Below are 25,938 nucleotides of genomic sequence, written 5' to 3' on the forward strand. Positions count from 1 at the left end.
CCTCGCATGAATTTTAAATACCTCTGTGATTTCAGTGGCCAGTTTTTAATGGCTTCATCAAAAAGAAACACAAAGCATTGAATTTCTCTTTTATTTAAACATTAAGAAATTGCAACACAATGACTTAGAAAGCTTTCTTGGAATGTCAGCAGCATGAATAGACACCATGTGTCCTTTTTTGTTTTTTTATTGAGTGTCATCAACCGAGCAACATAAAAGTCCCACTCATCTGCTGTTAAAGTGAGGAACAAGGCACACAAAACTCTGCGGAGCAAATGCAAATGGGAAAAAAGTGCTCAGGTCATACTGTGGCCAGTTAGGGGATGGGGATGGGGAGCCCAGAGAAAGGGGTGAGAGGAAAGGAAAACAAAGAAATAGGGACACAGAGAGAACCACAGATGGAGAGAGAACCACACACTGTCACAGCAATACGACCAGGAAGACACACGAGGTCAGAGACAGAAAGAAGTTTGGCAAAATCCATTATTTCAGGAAAGTCTTTAAAATGTTATTATTGCAACGATGGACAGAAACCTGGGTCTCTTCATTATTGGTATTTGCTCTATGTGTAAATGAGACCAAGTTATGACACTGCCCACTATGAACTCATGGTCAGTTCGCTCTTCATCTGCTGGTGACCGACCAGAAAGAGTGCTCCTGGCCCAGGACTGGGCTCTGCAGATTGCACTGGGGGTGGCCAGAGTGCTCAGGGGACAGATGTCACAATGTCACCTCCGTAAGACTGCTACTTTGCCTCTCTGGTATTAATACATTCAGTTCAAATAAAAGACAGTGGGGCTCTCTCCCCTCAAACAGGGTCTTCTGACCCGCTGTTCAGTGGGGAGGGGGTTATTCTTGCAACTCATCTGGTGGCCTACGCAGCTCCCACTGAGTTAAATGCTTCACGTCCAACTAGATTTGTGCCGAGAGAGAGAGAGAGAGAGAGAGAGAGAGAGAGAGAGAGAGAGAGAGGTTAGCACAAACATCTCCACAGGAAAAACACAAAATTGGTTTTTTAAAATGTAAGGTTTCAATGTAAAATTTAATTATGACTTCACACATTAACATCTAACAAGATAAACATTAAACTGTTGCTGACTTTTACAAAAGAAGCCCCCAACTAAGGTAATATATTATTTTTGTATAACCAGCCTTGTCTGATTATAACATTTTTTCCTTTTTCAACCTTATATGAGTTAAATATACTCAGATGCATGGAGAAAGTGTCTAAGAATTGGCCTGGGGTTAGCAGGAAGGATATGGTCCCTAAAAGGCAGGGGAGTTTTACCCTTTATCCAACAATAAATAGAAGTTTCTTTTATAAAATTACTATATACAACTGTACAAAGCCACCATGTCACTGATTTTCAGTGATTAAAAATACTGAAAACATACAGACCTACCCCACACCCTACCAGCAACTTCCAGCTTTCTCCTGCAAATAACATTGTGTTCTGGGTACAGCTGTCTGCGTTTTCCCCTCCTTTGTAGCACAGAAGATACTTTGTGAGCAGCACTTCAAATAAAGAGGATGGATTTGGGCAGACGCAGCTTGGCTCCTGCCATCCCTTTACCAGGCCATGGGGAAACCTGGCACCTCTGGGCTTCAGAAGAGACTCACGTGTGCGCACGCGCGGGAAGGAGCGTGTGAGGGTGCGTGAGGAGTGTGAGCATGTGTTTGTGTGTGCATGTGACTGTGTGCAAGTGTGCATGTAAGAGTGTGGATATGATGAGTGTGAGGGCATGTGTGGGCATGTTTCTAAGTGTGAGGGTTGTGTGAGAGCATACGTGTGAGCGTCTGTGGGTTTACACCAGGCTCACAGCCGGGAGTGCTGCCCATGGCGCACCAAGCCAGGATGCGTCAGTGTTGTGACAACTGTTCCCATGCCAGCGCCCATCCACCAGGGGCCTGAGTCCCTGGTGACTGCCCTCCCAGTTTGCAGTAGGAAGATTCCACTCACTTGTGTTCCCAGGCTTTCCAACCCCGCCCCCATACGTTTCTATTTAGGAGAAACAAACTCATAAATGCCGCACCACAGCCACCATCCTGGGCCTTGCCCTCCCCCTGGCTGTTACTAGCTGCTCAGACCAGGGCACCTGCAGGGAGTGACACCACAGAGGGTGTCAGGAACCTAAACGGAGGGGTGGGGGCTGAGGCACTTTCAGTGCTGCAAACGCTGCCACGTGCAGCAAGGACACCTGTGGGCACGATGAGGCCAGGACGGTGCAGGAGGCAGACGTGGCGGGTAGAGAACACGTGTGGGAGTGGGAAAGGTTGTGGTGCCGCGCGGACTGTGGAGTGGGCAGGGCCTGGGCCTGTGTGGTGGGCATCAGATGAGGCTGTGTCTCCCACGAGGGCGCCCCGGTGGAGCAGCATGTCCAGGAGATGCGCTGTAGGCACTGAGTGTGCCCTCCGGTCCGGTCCACCAGGCCCTGCTCGCAGGTGCCCAGGTGTGGCAGGGCTCCCGGGACACCCACCTGGCTCACAGGCGCCCTGGAGGTGGGCGGTGGGCATCGGGTGGGCGCCAGGAGGGGTGGGTCCAGCCGCCTCACAGCGTGCTCAGGTGCGGCAGTGTGTCCAGGGCCCCGGTGCGGTCACGCGTCGCGGCCGCCGACTCCACGCCGCGCAGCCACTCGGTGCACTTGCGGACCAGGCCCTCGTCCACGGTCGCGGCCTCCTCCTCGTACTCCACGTCGTCGTACTTGTGCCGATCGTTGAGCAGCGACACCTTGAGCAGCCGGCGCAGGTCGGTGGGCCGCAGGCCAGGGTCGGGGGCCCGCAGGCCGCCGGGCAGCAGCGGGACGCCGGGCGGGCGAGCGTCCGGGCCTCCAGGGTCGCCGCCACTCCGCGGGCCCGCGGCCCTGGCCCGGGGGCCGGGGGCGAGCAGGCGCCTGGCGTCCGCCGAGGGCGAGGGGAGCGGCCGGCGGGGCCGCGCCAGCAGCTGCTTCTCCAGGTGGCGCTTCTGGATCACCAGGACGGCCTCGGGGGTGAGGCTCAGCGAGAAGCGCACGGCGGCGTCTGGCCCCGGCCCCGAGGCGGCGGGTCCCGCGCGACTGTCGCCCGCGCCAGCCGTATCCGGGGCGTGCGGGCGGCCGGACGCGGCCGGAGCTGGGGTACGTGGAGGAACCGGGCCGGGGACGCGGCGGGCCGGTGGCCTCTTCAGGGTGGCCGAGGGCCAGGAGCGGGACAGCAGCGCCTCGGGCCGCTCCGGGGGCCTCTTCTTGTCCCCGGCCGCGGCGGGCGGCGAGGGCCCCGACAGGGCGCAGGCGGGCGCTGCCGCCTTCCGGGGGGCGCTGGCCCTGCGGGGCGGGGGGCGCGCGGCAGGGACCCCCGAGGCCGGGGCGGGCGGCGGTGGGAAAGGCATGCTGCCACCGAGCCGGCGGAGCATCAGCGCCCTAAAAGGAGAGGGGCTGTCCTTAGTCCCTGGGGCGTGGAGCCCGGCGCCCTCCCCATCGGTGGCCCCGCGTCCTCCCTCGGCACCCACCTCCGTCCAGCCACGGCATGTCCAGCTCCCTCACGTCCCGGCGCCAGCACCCAGGGGCTGTAAGCCAAGTCACCCTTCCTTCCCTCCTTCAGGGGCGCAACTCCGGGGCTCCTCGGCCAAGCCCGCGCAGACAGCCCCTCGCGCCCTGCAGCGTCAAGCGAGAGGCGCCCTCCGGCGGGAGGAGGAGCCGCGTGCGCCTGCTGTGGACGCCGCACAGCCAGGTGCCGGCTGTGCCCGGCTGGTGTCGCGATCCCTGATGCACACAGCGAGATGCGGGCCGGACAGCAGGGGGGGCGGGGGCTCCGCGGGACGTCCCAGCGCCGCTGCTAGCGACAATCCTTCAGAGGCGGGAGGCTCAGGGAGCGCAGGGCGTGTCCCCAGTCCGGGGCGGAGTCCTGGCATCGGAGAGAAAACCCTTCACAACCTCTGGAGGCCTTTAAGATGGTGCGAAGAACAGCTTCGGGTAACCCTGGTGGGCTAGCCTCGCATTCTGCTGTCCCCTGAAGGCTGGCTGAACTCAAAGGTGGGGCAAGACATTTCGGTGAATCACTGTGCTTTTAACTTTACATAAGTAATGCCATTGCTGACAGTCATTTCAAAATTAAAAACCTGGGCAAAATGTCCAGTTTCAGTTACATCATGATGCAGGAAATGTTAGACATTACGATCTTCGGCGTGATGGCTGTGAGCAAGGCAGTATATTCAGTGCTATAGCAGTGGTCCTAAAGGACAGTGAGACATCTTCGCTGTCTACTTCTAGTTGTAGAGACATGAGAACAGCCCCGCAATATTCGGACGCGGGTTGATTCACAGCAATTACAAAGCAATGTGTCAGTTTCACCTAAGCAGTCCCCGCATTACTTCAGAATTATCAATTGTTTACAGCTCCAAAAATGTTTTTTCACAGGTGTTGCTTTTCTGGGCTAAGCAGGTTGTGTTGTGTTGCAACCCGCGAGCCAAAAACATTCAACGTGGGTGACTCACCTGTGCCTGGTGCCAGCAGCCCCAGGTGCACATCTGCCCGCCTCTGCTGACCCTGCTGCCAGCGGACACAGTCCCCTTCTAGTCCCATGTGTTCCAGCTGAGATAGCTACTGGGTCAGCGCAGGGGTGAAACGTGACAGGTGACCAGAAACATTTCTCACCACAGCTGGGGGTGAAGGGGAAGGTTTGGGTTCCACGATCTCCATCAGCACCCCCGAAACCACCCCATATGTTTACATATTCTCGAAAAGCTATGCAAATGCAGCTTCCAGCCAAGTCTCCAGCTGTCCTCACTCCCACCAGGACCCCAAGTGTGGCCTGTCTTTCAGCAGCTGCTCAGGGGGACGTGTGTCTGAGACAGTTTAGGTCCTACGAGATCTGTCCTAGGGATTGAAAGCAGCACACATTTTGTTCCAGGTTTAGCATTTGGAGGTGGGTGGGGACTAGGGACGCAAGGGGCGGTGGCCAGGAGAGTGGCCTGGAGGCACGATGAAGATGCTGCCGACAGGATGAGGCTAGAAGGGCAGGGGCCAAACAGCATTCTTGTGTGCACAGCATGGGCAGTCAGCGGCGGAGGGAAACCAACAGCACACCCAGTTCTTCCAGCAGATCAACAGCTGTGACCGGGTCAGCGATGGGTCCCCTTCCCTAACTCCTAGCACGCTTCCAAGTGATGACAACGGGTGACAGTCAGGTGAGGGCGGGTTGGTGTCTCGTAATTATAATCGCTAATCTATATTGATTGAAACGCTCCTGACTCCTATTACTATCTCCATTCTACTGGGACATGGGTGGGGGGAAGGACCCTAACATCCCAGTGGGTGAGGAGCCCCCCCCCCAGCAGTGAGGTTCCGGAGCCCCCATACCTGAGGTCAGTGGGTGGAGGATGGATTAAGCAGCCATCACTGCCCACACTAGCAGAAATCGGGCATTCCTCCAAGAAGAGAAAGCAAGATGCAGACTGACATCTCTCCAGACTGTTCACTGGGCTTCTTCAGGTCCCCCCTCCCTACACACCTTGTCCCGTTCCAGAAGCTTGGAGACTCGGGAAGTGGTAAGTCTGCCCAACCTCTGGGTCAGAAAAGTAGATACTGAGTGCCTGTTGGCCCGTCACCCAGGTCAGCTCAGAGGGCCTCCCTGAGGGCCCTGGAAGGGCGTTGTGTGGGGACGAGAAGTTCCTGTACCTCGTGGTGAGCCGCTGTCCCAGGAGCCACAGGGAGCATGGCATTTCTGCCGTTCTGAGGTCTCCAGACTCTGCTAAGGCACCCACATGACAGCATAACTGCTTCCTGCCAGGCCTCTTCTACTTGCATCCTTCAGCTCTTTGAAAATTAGAGGGTAGAAAGCCAGGTGTGGGCCTGGGAGGGGACACAGGAAAGCTACATGTCGCCAGCCATGTCACAGGCGCACTGGCTGTTAAAGAATCCGTTACACACACATTCTATTTGGTCAACTTGAGTAGCCGGTGACAGTTAAGAGTAAGGAACGTTACACTAGAAGACAGCCAAGTTTACATGCAGAATAAAAGACTTGATGGAAAAGTGATTAGAGTCAAGAAATAGAATCCAATTCCACTCGACACTTACATGGGGTTTTGGATAACAAGCCCAGGACGCAGCTGTGGGGACAACTGTTTACATATTGGGTTGTGAGACTAGAATGCTAGAATACTGTGGTCTGCTTCTGGGAGCACTGGAGTACAGGAGTCCATCTTTCCTGATTGCATTTCATCTTGAGGGTACGAAATTTATTATTTCAAATGAGCTGGTTGATTTGAAAAGACATAAGCCAGCTCAAATATATGTATTCAGAACGGTCCATATTTTTATGACATTTAATTTGTGCATTACATTTCATTTTCAAATTTCAAATTGTCCACACTTTGGGAGTTAATGGTAATTGTTTCTCCTACTATTGTGTCCCAGTTAAGTGTATGGATAAAGACTTCTTTATAAAAACCCTTTAAGGCAGTTCCAGAAGGAGTAAAATGTATGTAGAAAACATTTCAATCACTAAAATAAAATACCAAGAAGATTATACCCACGCCCAACTGAAACTACAGAAGGTTCCAGCTCCCAGGTTTGAACTGAACTGGAGTTACTGAAACAGGTATGGCGGCCCTGCTCTGCAAAGGGCCACTGACCTGGTCACAAGGCACTGCCTGGATCCCATAGGTATCCAGCCGGATGCACGCTACTGCCACAGACACCCACGTGCTCAATTTGTCATTACATGGATTCCCAGTTAATAAAAGATGAGCCAGTAACGACACCATAATACCAGGAAATCCTTCTAAGAAAGTTTCCTCATTAACGTATTAACTTCTTGGTTTTACTAAGGCATAGAATACTTCAATGTGCATTCAGAAAACTCCAAACAGGAAAACAAATCAGCAATCTCTCCCCAAATGCTATACTTCATTTCTATGTTTTGATTCAAATAATTTACTTGACATATAGCAACAAGGAGTCAAACATCTAGAACTAAAACTGCATCTGAATTTTAAACCATGGAAAGCTAAGTCCAGTTTTAAAAATCCTATTTGATTACTGAGAAGTAGCGAACTTGCTCAGCAACTAAAAAATACCTCAATTTCTTCTTCTAACATTGGTTTGTTACTACGAAAGGTTTTGGGAGTAGAAGAACATTTAGAAAACTGTTCAGATGTGATTTACTTTAAGTCTTGCTTTTTTCCCCATCATGAGATAAGAATCACGTTATCTGGATACCTCATGGCAGCCTCCTGGTCCTTACACGAAAAAGCCAACGTTTGCCCACGTCGCCCCACAGCGAGCACGCGGAGAGGCAGACCGTCTGCCCAGAGCGCTCCCCTCCCGGCCAGCGCGTCTCCAGAACCCGTTACACTTTTAGGACTCAAAGAGCTTCTGTTTTGTGGCCTCTATTGATGTTAGCCTTATTAGAAATTTAAACTGAGACTTAAAATAATGTTTAGTACATTTAAAAATAATAAACACATTATGCTAACAATAAACCCATTGCACTGACATTTTTAACGACAAATCAACACTATTTTCTAAAACGAACCAGCCAGAGGTAAGTGGTGGACTCTGAGCTGGGTCCTTGAGCGGCCATGTGTCCAGAACCTGGCGATGCCACTGTGTCGCGCAGCAGCAGGACGAAAAGCACAGGCAGTGTCTTGGGGTTATTACCAAAGTAGATCCTGAAAGGGTCTCGGTGACCCGCAGGCAGGTCCCTGGGCCACTGTGAGAAGGGCAGCGATGGTCGGTGGTGAACAAGGACGCAGCACTGCACACACGCAGCCACATCTCCGCTAGGAGGCCGGCTCTGCACGTGGAAAGCCACGCAACGCAGTGGGCCTCTGGGTCCGCGGAGTGCATGCGCGAGTCAACCACCCGGAGATGGAAAACATTTGCCCAAGTTACGTCACTGCTGACGTCACCACGAAGTTCGGCCCACGATGGCTGCGCCTGCACTGGACGTGTACAGGCTTTTTTTCCCCTTGCCATTATTCCCTAAACAGTACAGTGTAACAACTGTTCGCACAGCATTTACACTGCATTAGGTACTACAAGTAACCTAGGGATGGTTTAAAGGACACGGGGACGTGCGCAAGTTATGTGCAAACAAACAGTAGCCATTCTGATACAGGGGACTTGAGTGTCCACGGATTTCTGTATCCGAGAGGGTCCTGGAACCCATCAAGGCCACCAGGGACCCCTGTAGTTGGTTCTTTAACAGCCTGGAAACAAGTGACGCAAATAAGGACGTGAGTTTACACGGGAAGCACAGCCACCAACCCCATTAACGATGACGCGCCTTAAGTTTCTATCCACGTGTCCATGGCAAAGCGCGGGATTTTAGGTGTAGTATTAACTGCATTCACAAGCCTCCCACACGGCTTCTAATAACATGCACGGGACGTGCGCGCTCATGAACTCTTACTCAGAAACATGGCTCGATGACGCTTACAGGAAACTGACCTGGAGAAACATTAGGCAAAAGCTGGGACACAGCTCCAATCATCGCAGAATGAAAAAAATGACACCGAGGACAGACACAAATTGCGGGCACTTCCCTGCGGCCTTCTGTCCACAGAGCCCCGCGCGAGTGTGCCTGCCCGGGGCGCAGCGTTTGTGCCAACGAGTTTAACTTGCGTTCGTTCCCCCCCCCCCCGCCCCCACAAAAGCATCTAATTGTCAACTGTCCGTTGAATGATTCACTTGAAAGCAAAAGAGAAGCCCCAATAAGCTGGCCTGGGATGGGGGAGCGCGAGGGGGGCAGAGGCAGGCGCGGACTTCAGGCAGCCCCACCCCGAGAGCTCCCGCGCAGGCGTCCCGTTCCCCACAGTCCCAGCTGCAAGGCGGCTTTGTGAAAGCGGCGCACTGCTTTAAATGGTCGTGCAGACACTTCCACAGCTGGTTTCTAATTCAAGAGACGGTTTAATTTTAAAGAGAACAGCAGAAGTTCACGTTTCCTGAGGCCACGGCGTCTGGGGATAAAGAACATAAAGGAGTTTGCAAACGTGAACGCGAACAGTTTGTCTTTGCCCCTCACCATCTGGTGCCGCCCCCGTGAGTCCCTTTGAGACGCACACCCAGGCAGATGTGTGACCTCTGTCAACCAGCTGCAGGACCAGCTTGGAGCCTGAGGGAAATGACTGGAAAGAGGCTGGGCTTATCCTGCGAAGGCTGTGGACCTCCGACCACGACAGGACCTCTTCCAAAGGGCCCCCCATCCTGACAAGTGGGCAGGACATAGCCCGATGTGAACCATCTCAGGTGACCACCAGGGGACTGGTGTGGAACTCCGACTCCCTGGGGCAGGGCGCAGCACAGGCTTTGGCTGACCTTTCACAGCCGTCCGGTCCTGCTGGCGACACACACGCATCATGTCGCCCCGTCACAGCCACGGGCTCTGAAGCCCATCACTAGGTCCCTCCCCCCTTTGTAGGGGCTGCAGCAGCTCTGAGACCCTCCAGCTCACGTGGGGCCAGGCGGTTCACCTCAGTGGGCGCGGCAGGCTTCCTTCACGTGAGGGGAAGTCCACCGAGGCCCATGACCACCGTGCCTGGCACAGGGCGCTCGCTCACCGACCACCACCTTTCCAGCACCACACACCCCGGGGCTGCCACTGTTGCGGGCAGGTGGCACCCAGGCAGAGGGCCCCATGAAGCCTGGCCAGGCAGCACCCGTGTCTCTGGCGTCTCCCCAGCACCACCTCAGTGGCCTTAACAGTGTTCTTCCCGGTCCTCGAGGCCGAGGCCCCACCTCAGTGGTGGACACCTGTCCGGGGTCTTCTGCACAACACAGCAACAGCTTCCAGCTGGTTCCGGGCACACGCTCCAAACTCACTCCCACAGGGGCCTCTTTGACAGGTCCATCTGCTCTCTGCTCATCATCGCAGCCTGTCCCTGGACTGGACTCTTGTCAGGACTCCCTTCTGGCGCTGCCCATACCTGGCTCCCTCCTCCCACACTGACTCCTACCTGACCCCTATTTTGGTCTGTGTGAACAATGTAGGGCAAAAGGCCAGCAGGTGTAATAATTCCATTTCCATTAAGAACACAGGGCTACCTGAAAGCAGTGGCACTGGCGTCCCCGCGTCCTCCTGGGGAAGGTGTGGGGCGTGCTGACAAACCAGGCCGCAGAACTCCACATGGTGGGGAGCCGGTCTCTGGACGCAGACAGGCCTGGCAGACCTGCCTCGGCTGAGCAGCGGCCACGTCATGCCACTCCAGACAAGTCCATTCACCTCGGCTGGTTCCAGCCCCCTGACCCTGACCCTGACCCTGACCGGGCGGTGAAAGGAGGGCAGTCTGCCTGGGGGGTGCTCGCACACGCCTGCTGGCCCCTGACCTGAGAACTACAGTCTTTTATTCTTTTACTGCTGTCATCTTGCTAATTGTCTAAAACAAGCTCCTCGGGGTCAAACTCCAGCCCCTTACGTGTCCCCTGTGCACACCACCCCCATCTCCTTAGACGCTCTGCACACACCAGGCTCCTTGCTACCCAGCGTGCCCACTCTGCCCTGCCCTCTGAACTCCCAAGATGTCCTGTGACTGTCTTCCAACAACTGGGCCCGTGCCTGCCTCTCCCACACAGGTGTCTAGGGTGGAGGATGTGGCATTTTCATGTACCACCACCACCTGGCTGGCTGGCTGCTGCGACTTCCTCCCTGTCCCCTCCCCTGCCTCCCTCTCCAGCCTCAGCTCCCACCCCTGTGCTGACACCCTGTGCTGATCTACCCCCTCCCAGCATCACATCCTCTCCTGCCCTCTAGAACATTCTCTCCGGGCACATCCACTAGGATAACTACCCAAGTACCCCTGCCATCACCATCTCCAGAGCCCTGCTTACGCCAAGGCCAGTGGGGCTCTCCTCTCTGCCCTCCCCGCTGCCAACTGCAGTTCAGAAGCTCTGTGGGCAACCAACTTGACTAGGGTCTGCCTGTGGGGCTGGGGGCAAGGGTGGGAGAGCTGGCGGAGGAGGGGAGCCTGCTCCCCACAGCTCCACTCCCAAGCCCCATCAAGCAGGCTCTCCCTGGGGCCCAGCAACAGCCAGGGCCTTCCTCCCCCGGGGCTAAGAGCAGCTTCTTCCTTCTTCCTGTGTGGCTGCCTCACCTCTCCACCTGGCTGTCAGCTCTCTTTGCACCTCCACAACTAGTGCCCACATCACACCCTCCACCAGGACTTCCTGCATGATGTTTGCAGAGGTCCACCCTGGGCGACACTTCTAAATGTCTTATCATTACAGTCCTATTACCGTTTACAGGTTTGTACCCACAAACACTATTAGGGCAGGATTGCAGCTTACTCTTCTCCAGGAAAACTGCCCAGTGCCGAGATTCTCCTGGCTGAACCAAGGTACTGCCCACTTAAGATACTGTAAATGTGATCCAGAAGAAGTTATTTTTCCAAGTGTGGGTTTATTTCAAAATTGTAAAGATTTATATATTATTTTTATTACATATAATAAGCAATTTTTAAAGTAAAAAATTTCACATTTAAATTTTTTTAAAAAAAGACACTTAAACTATCTAGACATTTAAAAAGAGCCCCAAAAGTTGACTATATCTTGCAGCACAGGTTTATCCTTAAATATTCACATCTCAAATGCTGTTTAGAAAAGATTTAAAAACTGGCTAAACATCTACAACTAACTAGCAATGATTGAAATCTTCTCTTTGGAAGAGCACATTAATGACATATAATGAATTTAACATGACAAGCGTGTAGCATCTTAATCAAGCATGCAGTCCTACCAGTACACAAAACGGTCTTCAGCTGTCACTGCAGTGGTTTGAGGAGTAATTACTGTACCGGGAAAAACGCACTTCACCAAAAAAACAGTACATCAATTTTCAAATGCTCTTTTTGAAGAGTTTCTGATTTTCAACTTATGAGAGAAGAACAGCATTTAATCACTGCGTCCCTGGTGGAAAAAAGGAAGACAAAGTGGTATGACAATGTGCTTCCCGGGCCAACTCAGGGGACACTGCTGCCAGGGGACCAGCGCACCATCACCTGTGTGCCAGAACTCGGCGGGAACCCAACACGTCAGACTTGAGATTAAACTTGAGTTCAAGAACTGAGACTTGGAAAAAATCTGTTAATTTCCGAAATGGCACTTATTTTAGGAAATCTTTACCAGCACATACACTAATCTTAATAAGGAAAATTTAAATGCCAAAAACAACTTAACAAAGAAATAATTTTTAACAAGAAATAACAAACTGGATGTTACAAAGCAAAATGCTTATAACTGCATGCTAAGAAGTCCCAAAAAAATCCATGTGATAAACTTCATTCAACTTTAATAATTTTTCCCAAACGAGTTTGTTTGAAGTATTACTTAATACTTTTGTTCATTCCGGTTATTATTTTTATGCGGACTGTTGAACTGGAGACCCACATAGGGGCAGACACGACTCCCTGCTCTGAGCCTGTCTGGGGAGGGGACACCTTTCTAGGTGAGCTGGTCCTTGGTGAGCAGCAGTAAGGGAGCTGCGGCACATGTCCGAGGATGGTCAGTTACGTCTAGCGCTCTGCTTCAGCCTCGCACCTGTACCGGACCCGGGCTGGCTGGTTCTCCTTATAAGGAGATAAGGAGATATCTCCTTATAAGGAGATAATTCATCAAAAAAGAACTATCCACAGGAAAATAGACTTTCTGCCAATCTCCTTCACTGTTCACATGAGGCATACAACCTTCCTCTTTTTCACAGACTACCTGTTTGCAAATTTTACAAAGAAGCTAAGCTGTGCCTCAACAGAGTATTTTTCTGAATCTGTCAGATTTAAGATTACTATTAGTTTTGTCTTGCCCTCCACAACTAAATTAGTACATTCCTCTGAAAAAATATAAATGGCAGTTACCTCTTGACATATAGAATAAATATGTTTCTACTGGCTTAAGACAAACATTCATGTATCAGACCTCATTTTATCACTAACTTCCTTTTATTAAGTAGAATTTTGCTGGAGTCTCCACATCCTATTTAATGAATAGCTGCAGTCATGGAAGGATCCAGAACTCTTGTCAGAGTTCCCTAACTACACAGGTGCAGGTGTTAGAAGCAGGAGTAAAATCTGCTACTATGTTCAAAATGGCTTCACTTTATACAGAAGCTTCTTTGTATCCATCTCATTTAAAATATTTCCTTTTGGGAAGAAAGTCAAAGCCAACAAAAAACAACAGCCTTCTAAATAACATTTCAATGTGAAAATTATTAAACTTCATGCATTTCTGTGAAATAATTAGAGCAGCAAAAACAAAATGGAATTGAAACATGCTTACCTTGCAAATGGGATGTATGACAGACTATACCTGCAAGAAAAAGCCATTTGTTGAAATTTAATTTAAATGATGCTTCTCTTTATGCCAAATGGCCACATTCTACCACCAAAAAAGTAAGGCGGCACGTGGCTGCAGTGATGCTCCAAGTACCACCCCAGCAGCAGCCCCAGCTGCAGCCGGAACTTGTACAGAATGCAGATTACCGGGCCGGACCCCACACATCCTGAATGAGAAACTGGGTTAACAAACTCGAAGTGCCTCTGCTGCCTGCTAAAGTTTGAGCTTATTATTAACCAAAAGGTTACCCGTTTTAAGTTTTTTTTAAATAAAAACAAGTAATTTGAGCAGAGACTGCATTCTCCTTTAGAGAGAAATCAATCATTAAATACAGATGATGCAATAAAAAGCAACATACTATAAAAAATGACCAAGGAAATCAACTAAAACGTTCCCATTTCACTGAAAACGAGCAAAACTCCTCCATAGTGCTCCTCTGTAACATAGAGAACCGCATTGAACTGTCATTGAAAGCACATCTGTCGGTGGAAAGGGAGAAACAGTTACAAGAAAGACTGATCCCAGACTGGGTACCATCCAAAAGGAGATTTAAAACAGCAAAATCAGGAGGGGCGTTACTGACTGCTGGAAGGAGCAAACAAAACTTAGCTCTGCAGAAAAGGAAAGACACACTTAAAAGTGTTTTATGTGTGAGAACACCTTCCCGGTCTGACCCGGAAGCGTGCAAGGACAGTACATCCAATACCAGCACACTCGCTGGGCCTTTTACTGCAGCCCACGCCATAAAAAGGCCCAGGAAGGGGCCAAGTCTGCTGGGGAGCCGGGGCGGCTGAGGACCGGAGGCGGAGGAAGGACCAGCCCAGGGAGAGGCTAGAAGCAGCCGTCTGCCAGTGACGCTCCCACGGCAGCTGCAGGGACGGCAAGGCCAGGGTTGACTTCAGAAGAACCTGCTCAGTGCGGAGGCAGTGACAGTGCCAAGGGAATGGCAGGCCCCCGTGCCCTCAGGCCTTGCCGCTGTGCGTTCAGACGGCACCACCACCTTCACGTCTGAGCACTTCTCTTTCACGTACGAGCATGGTGGACCTGCGGAAGCAGCGCACCCCACCCCGTCCCAGGTCTCCCTGCTGCAGTCACCGTGGGACACGCGCAGACTTCACGCGTCTGACCTCTCAGGTCCGTCCCCTCCCCACTCCGAGGCACCCACTTCAACCGCCAGATGAAATGCCAACGACTTTCCCAGGCTTCTAGGCTCAGAACAAAACGCCTGGCACTGTTTTCTAATCAGGTGAGACTTACCAGGTCATCGACAAGAACTGCAATATGCAGAATAGTACGGCCAGCCCCTTCTTATGCCACTAACAACAGCAAAAGAGAAAAACAATGAGTTAAGAATTTAAAAAAATATTTACAAATATTGTTTACAACCCAGTTCAATTCTTCCCCTTCAAAAGTGTAAGGTGACAGCTCCATTTATTTTATTAAGCTTTAGTATGAGAAATATAAGATTCAGTAGAACTGAAACTTAAATATTTCAGAAGCTACCGTTCCTTTCTAAAATTCTCTGTACCCATTCATTTAAATACTACTCAATCTATGGCGTTACGTAAATGTTACTGGAATCACTGTGCCCAGGCTGAACACATTCAAGCTGGGACGTTAGGTCCTTAAGTCAAGGCCAACACTTGTCAGACCCACACCCAAAATCCCACATAGTTATTAGATCTAGAGCCTCTGTCGAATTGACACATTTTACTCATTCTCACTGGCTCCTTGTCTTGAGTTATTTTTTAAAGGAAAACTGCATTTTATTGTTTCCTAGAATAATGTACAATAGTTTCCATGACTTTGGATGGTCTATTTTTAGAATTCCTTGTCCATTTTTATTGTTTTTTTACTTACTTCTTTTACTTCTATCTACTTCTAAACAAACAGGCTGCTAGACCATTCCCAAACCAGAAATCAATTTTCCACAGGGATATGCAAAAATTGTTCAGCATATTCTTTGAAGTCCACATTGGGAAACGAGGTGTAAATCAATTCTCATGTAACTGATGTTTAGTCCTTACATCATCAAAACTGAAAAGCAAACTAAGACCTTTTCTGACAGAGCATTTCTAGAACGTCACACACAACCCTTGCTTCCTGGAAATGTATAGTTTTTTGGTTAGCCTCCTGGGAAGCAGACAGGGAACCATAAATAAAGAAGAATCAGTCGGGTGCGTGATCAGAAAGCTGAGCTGTAAACAGTGGGACTTCTCTAGGCGAATGAGGAACGGCCCACCCTGCCTGCAGTGGTCTAAGGTTCCTGGACGCGCTTTCGTCTCCGTTCCATTCATTTGTTTGGGTTTGTTTTCTGGCCCCTCATCAGTGGCTCCCTCCCACGCTGGCCGGCAGCAGAACCTCTCACAGCCCAGGGACCGACAGAGGAGCCAGCCCGGCCTAGAGGTAAGGACAAACTCACCCTTGTCTGTTTCAGATGTACAGTCTATGTAATCACTAATGGGATGTCACCAGGCACAATTTTAGGGACACCCAATCTCTGGTGGGTTTGAAAGAAGCCAGACTTTGAGCTCCTTTCAGGTAACAGTGTGATGACCGTCCCCAACGAGGGACCAGGCTAGTAACAAGCAGGCATGGAGGATGTAACTTACCCAGAGAGCAGCACACAAGGTAAAGATGAGACACAACTGGAGGAAAGGAAAGAAATTATGGTTAAGTCTGAATCCCTTCAAAAGCTTAATAAAAATGCATAAACTAATCTGCACTCATTTGCATGATAACAACATACTATAGAAGAAAATTAATGCGACCACTGCCTCCAGCTGTACTTACATATTCCGTGAGGATCATTTTACTTTAAAATCTATGACTGTTGTATTCCCTGGCAAAACGGAAACAACTCGAAAATGATCCACTGATGCCTTATGTCAACAGAAAGAATGCCCGCAGAATGGTTCAGTGACAACAGCTGCTCTTATGAATGACTGTGCTAATGTTTAGTAACAATACTGCCAACAGTTTAGGGCACGTGCTAACACAGCAGCTTCTCCTTTACTTAGCTTTACATAGGAATCTACTGGAATGATTTCCATACATCATCATTCCACATCTCTGTGCCCCCCAAGGAGGCAGGTGGCAGCAATGGTGACAGGCAGGAGGTTTGGAGATAGAGACCTAGGCAGCTCCCAGCTCTGCCGCCTACGGTCTGTGTCCCTGGTTAAGTCAGTTATCTGGTCCAGACCACAGTTATCTTCCCTTTAGAAGGAGGGTGATACCCTCTGCCTGCTCTACAGGGCTTTGCAGGAACAAATCACAATACATGGGTAATGCGCTTGAGTCTGGGGCTGGCACTCAGAAGGTGCTGAGTGGCAGTATTTCTTTACCACCACTATTAGGCCTAAGCTCAGGTCAGCAGCAATGAGGCCCTGCGCAAAGCATTCAGCTAGAAACGATATGACTCAATCCATCACCAAAGTTCATCATATGAATAAATAACCATCTCTTTGGGGAAATATTTATGTTTCTAACTGTTTGAAAAGCCCTTTGAGTTCATGCTTATTTATGTAAGGCAGAATGCATTACTAAGGTGGGTTCCAGGATGTCCTAAATAAAATGAATCCACATAAAATCTTGGTGGAATATAACATTGTTGCAGTCGAACGGTGTAAGATCATTTCTCAGCAACCCAGACAAAGTTCAATGTTAATATATATGCGGCTTTACCAGCTAACACAGGAAGTTCAAAATAACTGGAAAAATAAGTAAAATGGCACTAACTCTGATGAAGCTGAATAAGGACATAGATAAAAAATTAGGCTAAAACGTTTTTACTCTGGGAAGGAGGGAGAAGGTTCACATGTTACAGCTGAAAACATGTCCTTACTTACAAATCTACAAAGATTAGTTGTGTTTGAAAAGCAAATTAATAGTTAAAAGGACAAATGAGCTAATACTGACATTTAAATTCAAAAACAGGCTTTAAGGACAAAGAAATCTGCAAGAGACGGAATAAGCGCGTTAGGATCAGAGGCCTGGGTGGAGGGGGACCTGGGCTCCCCCTGCCCGAAATACCCACCAACCATCAGCTAAGAACCCAAAGCACATGACGAAAGCTGTTTCCAAGAGCACACTTGTTCACAGACAAAGACATCACTGAATTCCAGCCGCCGCAGCAGCCCGGACAGACCCCGACGTGAAGTGCTTGTCAACTGGTCAAACAGGGAAGCGACCACACCAGAGGACAGGCTACTTAAATCAATGCCCACTCTCCCCGAGATGACTCAAATGGAGGCAGAGTGATCTGTCTTCCAGCCCACCCTCCACAAGCACACAGCAGTCCATTAGGAAACGTTCTGTGGGGCTTGACGGTGAAATACATCCAGTTCTAATGTGCATTTTAAATACAGAGCTGCAATGTTAGATACATGCAAAGAAAGTTGCATTTACCCAGCCCATCATTTTAGGTAACACTGGGTAACTCACGCTCTTTAATCACACAGCCTGCATGATGTAATCATTACATGCCACACGAGAAATATGACAAAGGACTGACATAAAAATGCACAATTTTTTTTGTAAAATAACAATGCAAAAAATACGTCAATAAAGGTGTTTTTCACTATTTACTTACAATCATAATAATTGTTGCAAGCAATCTTGTTGTTTCAAACATCTTCTTCAGCTGCTTCATAGGCCCCATTAAAAAGCACGTGCTATTAGAAACAAACAGGAGAACTGAGTGAGGGACCACCTAACCTGTGTGGTCACATAAAAACAAACTCTTTCAAGAAAAGAAACCCTGGGTTCATTTATTTAATAAGAATCTCTCACTAAATCTGGTTAATTTCCCCTTACTATCAAAAGCAAACTTTAGTCTTTTAGTTTTCTATGAAACATAAATGCCTTTTGACAAATTATTCATAGTGGGATTTTATAGCCACCAGTGAGCCAAAGCGGTCCCAAGCTGACAGGCTGCCTGTCAATATGCTGTCTGCCAATATCAGTCACGATTTCCTGTCTGCGCACACGTTACACGTCAGCACAATGCAAGGCCACCTCCACGAGTAATTAACTGTCCTGGAAAGCCTCTCATAGCAGGTCCACAGGCACTGCCAGCTCCGGCTTCTTTCAGGCCCCGTCGGAACCGGAACCACCACAGGTACGAGCCCTCACTGAGCTCAGCCTTGACTCACGCCTGCTCACTTGACAATACCTCTGACCCAGAAAATTCCAGAAGAAACAGACGGTCACCTCTGAAAGCTAAGTGCACACAAACGCAGAGCTCATACATGTGACAACCACCCCAAAGATGGGACGTCAGCACCCCAAAGATGCACTCAGAGAGGACTGCCCAAGGCCCAGCCCGCCGCGCCTCTGCCTCACCACCCCGCCTCCCCACACCACTGCCACCCCGTCGTCCGGCTAGGCCACTGGTCATCTGACCGACCGCCTGCCTCACGGGGACACAGGCTTCCCAAACTAGGGAGGGGGCTCAGAGGACGGGCTGGGGGGAGCACGTCCTCACCTCGCCAGGCACAGCCCCAGCTGTAAGAGGGGTGCTAACAGTGCCCCCCTCATAACTGGGGTCACAGACACAAAACGCTGCAGACAGTCCCTGGCACACAGGGACTGGCTACTCCTACCATGACCACTCCGTTACGGCAGCTGGCACACAGCAGGCGTCAGTGTTTATTAAAGAAATACATATTCTGTGCTGAATTCACAACATGTCAGAGCTCTAGAAATAGATCCTATTAGGAAAGTCCTCAGGAGAGTGATAGCAAACGAAGTATTTTAAGAAGCTAAACTTCTGTACATACCTTGCTAATGCAGCAATATTTCCAAAGGTGTAAAACACTGCGAAAAGCTTTAGGCCACCAGGAAGCCATAGCAATCCAGTTCCCTGAGTTAAAATATTATAGTTATTTCAAAATAATTTTACCATTGTAATGGCTTAAAATTAAATGTGCTACAGTAGTAATATAAATATATAATAATACACATTTTAAGTATAAATGTGCTTGCATATACTGATTATATCATTTTAAAAAGCAGTTAATTTTCAATGTTATTTCCTAATTTGAATCTTCTGTGTATTTGAATGTAAGTCTATGTAAATGAGCCATAACACAACTTTCTTTATACATGTGAGTAAACTCACACTACTTAAATTAAATTGTTTTTAAATGGCAAGTTAAAAAACGTAATTAACATCTCAATTACTAACTCTGCAGCTAGTTTGAATTTTCTTAAAATTATTTTAACAATCCATACTCCCCCAAAATGTTACTTTCTGCATCTTTGTATTGGTCTCTGCCCCTTTCATCAGGTATCTGAATGTGTCCCACTGGAAGTCTCGGAGCAATCCAGGTAAAGCGCACTGCTTGTGGGTACTAAACGGGACTACAGGTCTGGCACAAATAGAAATGAAGAAGCCACAGAGGCCTTGACTCACGAGGATGGAGAAGACGACGCCGCTCGCGAAGCAGATGGCAAACCACTTCAACCTGGTGCTGAAACTCAGGGACGAGGCGTCCAGGGCCTTAAGGAAGAAGCGGGTTAGGACCTGCCCAGGCCCCCACTGCCCAACCGGTCCTCTGCACTTCCTTCTGGGCAGACTTTGCATGTGGTTTAAGCATATGGAGATCCCGCGGTTGGGAAGGGAACTACAAACACGCTCTGGGGACCACGAGGGCCTGAGGGACCACTGCTAGCTTTGGCAGGTGTGACAACAGAATTGTGCTCACGTTTAAAGAGCCCCTACCTGGGAGGGACAGGATACGTACACTGAGCTGGATGAAATCACATGAGGTACATTATAAAATACTGTGATTTCAAAAACTAGAGAGGAAAGATGCAACCAGACGGGCAAAATGCTGACCAACGCTGAGGCAGCCCACACGTCTCTCAGCGTCTGTCTGAGGTCGCTCAGGTGACATGCCCTACGTGCAGAGCCTGAGATGGGGCTTCCTGTGCAGCAACTGCTGGAAGCGAGGGGAGCTGGACGGAGCACGAGGAACCGAGCAAGGGTGAGTGTCAGCTGGAATTCAGCTTGGACCTGCAGTGTCAACGTGCTCAGGCAGTCCTGCCCGGAGCAGGGCTGCTTCCGGTCCCCACCTCCTGCCAGCTGCTGGGGCGGAGTGGGGGTGACTGCGGGAGCACCAGGGTGAGCAGAGGCAGAGCTGTGAGCCACGGGGGGCGGGTACACCTGCCTAATGACAGGGCCCTGGGCAGCCACCAGCAGTGTGTATCATCAGACACACCGTCAACTTGACTTATTAAGAAGAGTTCATTCCAAACAACTCAGAAAGCCCTGGGTACCTCCCGACTGTTACTAAAACGCAGTTTTGAGATGATAATTTATTCCAGAGCAACGACGTTCCTGTGTGTCCTGCGAATTCTAACCAAATTAGAACAACACAGAAATTGCTCTGCATACTTTATACAGCACGACAACCTGGCATGCAGAATGATTCAGCACACACATTCAGATTACTAAGTGCACTATTAAAACTTATTTTCCCAATAAGGCTGAAAAAGTCTCAACAACAGCTGTTTCAAGAAACTAGATATATGCAGTAAGACTTTATATACCAAAATTTAAATTTCTAGCTTATATTACCATAGATACTTAAAAATAAGACCACATGCTTATCATGTATTTTCAAGAATGAAGTAAACACAAAGTTTTACATGCAAAAGCTGAAAATTACCTGAGTAGATTAATCTTTGAATCCTTATGCAGCATGAAAAGTAGATAAAAATAACTTAATAAAGACTCTGTCACAGTAACACATCACTTTTTAACACACTTCAAATGTTCTTACATTTTTACTTTAATTCAGACATTCTTGTTGCCAGTGATGTCATCTGTTTACAACAAAACTGATAACTGGATTTTAAACAAAGAATAAACCTGCCTATAAAAACATCTAAACTTTATTCTTTCTGATCAGGAAGAATATCCATCAATACAGTTTAGTTACTAGAACAAAATAAGCCCTGAAGACGGCACATCACACAGGAAATGACCTACTGGTTTGTAAGGAAATGGAAACGTCATTAGGAAGAACGATTTCTAAACGGTCAGTGTGAGCACAGTGAGGTGAGGCTTAAGGAGACGAAAAGCACCCAGTTTTCCTTTTTGTCACAAGCTCAAGTCACCCCGTGGTCCACAAGTCCAACTGCGAGTTTGCAGCAGCCAGTTCATTTTCCTCTCAGCGTGCTCCTTGTATAATCGGAGGGATTTCCCTTATTCCATCTGCCATGCGATGAAACCTGTGACAACTTACTCCCTTTGTAAATATGGAATATTCAACCCACAAGCACATGACTTGTCTCAAGCCTTGCAAATTGCCCTGGATCTAGAAACAAAGCACAGATTTCCTAACTCCTAACTGGGCAAATTACACAGTTTCAACATGGGACAAGCTGGCACTGCATTCTCCCTGCGGTCCCTTCCCCTTACTCGGAGGCTCATCCATGAACAGCCACCCTACTGTCCTCGTTTGTCACCTGCAGCTCTCTCTCCGAGTCACTCTCTCTTGCTCAGGACCCCGATCCCAGGCCCCACTCGGACCCCGCAGGCTTCCATCGTGTCAACATCCACAGGGACAGCCTGGCCCTTCCGTTCCTCACCCCCCCATCTCAGTGGCCTTTTCCTGCCACTGCACTCAGTGACTCAGGGCAGTCGTAGTACCTGAAACTGCTCTACCCCAAACCTCAAGCGGCTGCTCCCTGACCCGATGCCATCCCGGGCACGCTGAGCCACAGGCTCCTGCCTCGACTGGCCTGCGCCTGTGCCCTTTCTCCAGCCCACCATCCTTCTCCCCCTCTCAGTGGACGGCACGCGGCACATCGCTTCAATGAGACATTTAAACCTTTCTGCTGCATCCATCAGGCAAACCCCATGACTCTTCCTTCCTCTTCCCCGGGACGGAGTCACGTGGCACGACTCGGGCACCATAACCCCGTCCTCATCAACTTCTGGCCTGTGTTGTTGTCTTCTCTCTACCACCTGCCTTCTCTCTGCCACCCCAGTTCAAAGCCCCTCCATTTCAGACGCCCAGTTCTTGCCCTGACACTTCCACTCGCAGCAGATAACTTCCCTTTCTCACGTAGAAAACGGAGGCCGTCGCTTGCTGCTCCCAGACCACCAAGGCACCTCAGGGACGTCCTCTCGTCCTGTCCTCAGGTCACTGCAGAGCAGCTAAAGTCAGCCTGGCCACCCCGCCTTGGATCCCACCCCCTCGGCCTCCGCAGGGACTCACAGGGAACTTACGGGCTGCTTAGCCCTCTCCAACAGTGAACGTGGCTTTATCCAGGTTCTGTCCCTGACACCGTTTCCATTAACCTTCACATGTGCTGATGCGTCCTCCATTTTAAACCAGCAAAATGCTCGCTGATCCATCCATCCAGCAGCCACCGAGTGCTCCTAGTCTAAGTGCTGGGTGGGGTCCGGCCCCGGTGAGAAGGTGTCCCCGGCCACTGCCCTGCCCACGGCGCGTGGTGCCGGGGCCACACTGCAGTGCCTGAGGATCTGGGGTCAAGGACTGGGCCTGGTCTGCCACGCCCTCTCCCGCGTCTCACTCCCGGCCCAGCACCCCGTTTCCGGGTCCCTTTATCTGCGGCCCTGGGCAGGGCAGGACTCCTCTTCCACCAAGGCCTCCTCCCAGGGCACGTGGGGACCCTAAGGACACCATCCTCCTCTCTGCCTCTGCCCCCTAAGGGAGCCTTCCCACTGGCCTCTCCTGACCTCAGGGTCCACTGCCCGTGGGGCTCCCTCAGCAGGGAGCAGACCCCCAACCGTCCGCACCCAGTCCATGGGGGAAATGGGCACTCCTCCAGTGTGAGCCTCTTGCTAATACCATCGCAGAAAGTGACTTCAGGCTGAATCAGCCCTTCTCTTTGGGGCTTGGGGCTTTAATCGCCCCTCCGACACCTGAGAGCCCAGGTCTCTCTCCCCCAACTCGGCTGAGCTCCTGACACTGGGAACTACAACAGTGAACATGAAAGGGTCGCTGTCTTCCGATAAGCAAGTGCCCATATAACAAGCATCAGCCCATGAAGAGAAACTCGCAGGTCAAAGGGCGGAGCTGGCCAGAGACGCATGACGTCAGCAGATCCATCAGTGAAGGCCCTTCTGGGAGGTACAGGAGGAGACCTGAATGAAGTAAGGGGTGCCCATCAGAGCGAGAGCCCCTTCTTCTCGAAGGAGCTAACCTGGGAGCTGATGGGATCCCCACCCGGGCACATGCCAGGCACTGTCCTTGACCACCCAGCTCCCGCCCTCACGCAGCTCAAACCTTCCAGACAGGAAGGCTGCTTCCCGTGCTTCACGCCAGGGGCTTTCTTAAGAACCCCTATCCCTTCCTTCTCACCGCATTGGACGAACCCCTCCCTCCAGCCACTCCGGATGGCGCTCTCCTCAGAGTCCCATCCACCCCACCGGCTGCTCCTTCTGTGTGTCCTCGTCTGTCTCCCTCTTCCTGGAGATGAAGTGTCTTCCTAGGCCTTCCCCTGCCCTTGTCTACACGTCTCTAAGACCTGGCTCAGGTCTTATGATGAAGGAATGCGTCATCTCTGAGCTCACAGCTGCCTGGCATCTTCCTGTCACCTCGCCTGAGGGCCCCAGAACTGTGGCTCCTCTGCCACTCCCCCGGCCTCCAGGCCACCTGGGCGGAGGACCGAGCCACCCAGAGCTTCCCTGCGCCCCCTCACTCACTGCCTCGCCCACGTCCTCACCCCGCCCCCAGCCAGTCTCATCCAGTCGTCCACGCCCGTGTGCGTCCTGCCACACTCCCAGCACACTCCCAGCCACCCTAACCACCATCAGAAACTCCTCTGCACCCTGTCACCCTCTTCTCTGATCATTCGCCACCTCCCTCCTCGGTGTGCAACGTGGTCCCCCACACCCTGTCAATGGGCCTGTCTTCTCCTAAGCATCCCGTACCTCTGGGCGAGGAGGTGGGCCAGGTGACGGCCCCCTCCTCACTGGCTGCCACAGTTTATATTTACTAGGTTTTAACTGTTCCCCCCAATTAAAATGTACATTCCAAGTGGATGAGGGCTTTGTTTTGGTCGCTGCTGTAACCCCCGCATCGTGAACAGGGCCACACATGTGTTGGTACTAAGAGTTGCTGAGTGAAGGAATGGGCCACCTCTGAACTCACAGCTCCCGTCCATTCGAATCGCTCCAATCTTTAACCAATGACGTCTCTACGTATCTTTCTCCCCTCCAGACGGTGGGCTCAAGAAAAGGGGCTCTACGGCCTTCACGCCCCCAAGGTTTAAAGCAGCTCAGTCCAACAGAACTGTCTGCGAAGGAATGTCCCACTCACGCGCTGTCCTAGGCACAGCCACTCACACAAGTGCCTCATGTGGCCAGTGGGACTGGGAAAGGATTTTAACCTGTATTCAAGTTTAATTAATTGAAATGTAAGTAGTCAAGTGTGGCTATGGCTGTGCTGTGTGACAGACCCAGAGTGTGCACTGGAACACAAAACAGTGGTGCAGGAAATGCGCTGGTAAGACATTACCGCCCTGTTGATGCTTCTCGTGTTACTATCAGGTTGGTGCAAAAGCAGTTGTGGTTTACAAGGTTAAAAACTGCAAAACCGCAATTACATGTGCACCAACCTAACGCTTAGCTGGGTTATTGCAGAACCACTGTGATCTGTCAAACCGGTTACAGGGTTCACCGAGTAGACGCCTGTCTTCTAGTCTCCGAACCCCCCAGACTAGCCCGGAACGCTGCCCACAAGATGTGCTGAATAAACAAGACAACGAAGGAAGTTAGGAAAGGGGACAAACAAAACTTTACATACTATTCCATTGTAAACGTTCCCACTTCGGTGACAGGCAAACAAGACCTTGTCTGCATGCAAATAAAAGTACTTACGAAGCAGTTCCTGCTCCACTCCTGTTTCACTCCCTCAATAGAGGAAGTGACCCTCACCAAGCCCGTGGGTGAGGCCCCGGGACACGGGCTTTAAAACACACACAAAATGTCTCAGCAGGCTCAACGCCTTAACAAGCATCTTTCACTTCAGTGTCACTTCACTTCTCCGTGACCTGGATTTGTACCTCGTCTCCCCGCTTCCAAGAGCCACACCCACCGCCCGGGCCCTCATTTATCTCCGGGGACAAACGGAGGCAGGAAACCTGCAGAGTTCGGCTCCCGGCCGCTCGCGGACACCGCGCCCGCACCCACGGCGCGCACAGGCCCGCGCAGAGCCCGCACCCGGCGCCGAGAGCCACGCAGAGGCCGGGCGGGCAGCGTGCGGGCAGACGGGTCGCCTGGCAGAGCGGGGCCGACCGGGGCGCGCGGCGGGTGTCTCAGTGAGCTCCGTGGACACCGGAGAGCCCCCGCGCTTCCCGGGGCGGCGGAGCCCTCCCGCATCAGCCGTCCGCGCACAGGCGGCCCCGCTCGCCCACGCTCCACGGGCCGGACCCGGCACGCGCTCAGCCCCCTCTGCTGTCGCAGCCGCGGCCCGGGGGGCGGGGGGCGGGGGGCGCTGGGACCCTGCGGCGGCCCGTACCTGCGAAGTCAGGCCCTGCTCCTCGTCGTCCTGGCCGCTCAGGACCCGCCGCAGCTTCTCCATGGCTCTGCTCCCGGGGCGCAGCGACGGCCACTCGGTCGCCCGCCCCTGGCGCACTCGGAGGAAACCGGAACCG

The 25,938-nt window shown here is 51.1% G+C and overlaps 2 protein-coding genes and 2 long non-coding RNA genes across 11 annotated transcripts; 1 reads left to right on the plus strand and 3 right to left on the minus strand.

Annotated features, from left to right (window-relative positions):
* Positions 1–77: 77 nt before the first annotated feature.
* On the minus strand, positions 78–3,616 carry PRR18 (proline rich 18). Of its 2 annotated transcripts, XR_012496820.1 has the most exons (3): positions 3,486–3,616; positions 2,479–3,396; positions 78–912 (listed from the first exon to the last, which is right to left on the minus strand). XR_012496820.1 is itself a non-coding variant. In XM_074333809.1 (2 exons), exon 2 carries the CDS (start codon positions 3,387–3,389, stop codon positions 2,550–2,552), a length of 840 nt encoding a protein of 279 aa, XP_074189910.1. In that variant the 5' UTR covers positions 3,390–3,396; positions 3,486–3,616; the 3' UTR covers positions 78–2,549. The 2 variants fall into 2 exon arrangements, 1 of the variants encoding a protein (XP_074189910.1); XM_074333809.1 differs by having other exon boundaries at positions 78–3,396.
* LOC141571738 (uncharacterized) lies at positions 2,333–7,460 on the plus strand. Of its 6 annotated transcripts, none has more exons than XR_012496828.1 (3): positions 2,333–2,451; positions 2,583–2,747; positions 3,578–7,460. It is a non-coding gene; the product is annotated as an uncharacterized LOC141571738 (long non-coding RNA). The 6 variants fall into 6 exon arrangements; XR_012496824.1 differs by lacking the exon at positions 2,333–2,451 and having other exon boundaries at positions 2,627–2,747; positions 3,578–5,522; positions 7,174–7,460; XR_012496827.1 differs by lacking the exon at positions 2,333–2,451 and having other exon boundaries at positions 2,627–2,747; positions 3,578–5,522; positions 7,179–7,460.
* Positions 7,461–11,354: 3,894 nt separating this feature from the next.
* SFT2D1 (SFT2 domain containing 1) lies at positions 11,355–25,933 on the minus strand. The gene is made up of 8 exons (XM_074333810.1): positions 25,803–25,933; positions 19,718–19,804; positions 19,083–19,165; positions 17,894–17,975; positions 15,915–15,950; positions 14,560–14,618; positions 13,246–13,275; positions 11,355–11,880 (listed from the first exon to the last, which is right to left on the minus strand). The coding sequence occupies exons 1-8, from the start codon at positions 25,863–25,865 to the stop codon at positions 11,841–11,843; spliced, it is 480 nt and encodes a 159-aa protein (XP_074189911.1). The 5' UTR covers positions 25,866–25,933; the 3' UTR covers positions 11,355–11,840.
* LOC141571737 (uncharacterized) lies at positions 21,081–25,611 on the minus strand. 2 transcript variants are annotated; one of them, XR_012496822.1, is made up of 3 exons: positions 25,163–25,611; positions 24,901–25,030; positions 21,081–23,425 (listed from the first exon to the last, which is right to left on the minus strand). It is a non-coding gene; the product is annotated as an uncharacterized LOC141571737 (long non-coding RNA). The 2 variants fall into 2 exon arrangements; XR_012496821.1 differs by lacking the exon at positions 25,163–25,611 and having other exon boundaries at positions 24,901–25,155.
* Positions 25,934–25,938: the final 5 nt, after the last annotated feature.

Source organism: Rhinolophus sinicus, linkage group LG05, assembly GCF_036562045.2.
Source record: "Rhinolophus sinicus isolate RSC01 linkage group LG05, ASM3656204v1, whole genome shotgun sequence".
Classification (NCBI taxonomy): Eukaryota; Metazoa; Chordata; class Mammalia; order Chiroptera; family Rhinolophidae; genus Rhinolophus; species Rhinolophus sinicus.

Excerpts from the sequence above, each read along its gene's own strand:
- PRR18 (XM_074333809.1), bottom strand. The coding sequence starts at position 3,389 with ATGCTCCGCCGGCTCGGTGGCAGCATGCCTTTCCCACCGCCGCCCGCC.
- SFT2D1 (XM_074333810.1), bottom strand. The coding sequence starts at position 25,865 with ATGGAGAAGCTGCGGCGGGTCCTGAGCGGCCAGGACGACGAGGAGCAG. Across the intron at positions 15,951-17,893 it reads TTGCAACAATTATTATGATT|TTGTGTCTCATCTTTACCTT; the intron begins GTAAGTAAATAG and ends CCTTTCCTCCAG. Across the intron at positions 14,619-15,914 it reads CCTTGTGTGCTGCTCTCTGG|TGGCATAAGAAGGGGCTGGC; the intron begins GTAAGTTACATC and ends TGCTGTTGTTAG.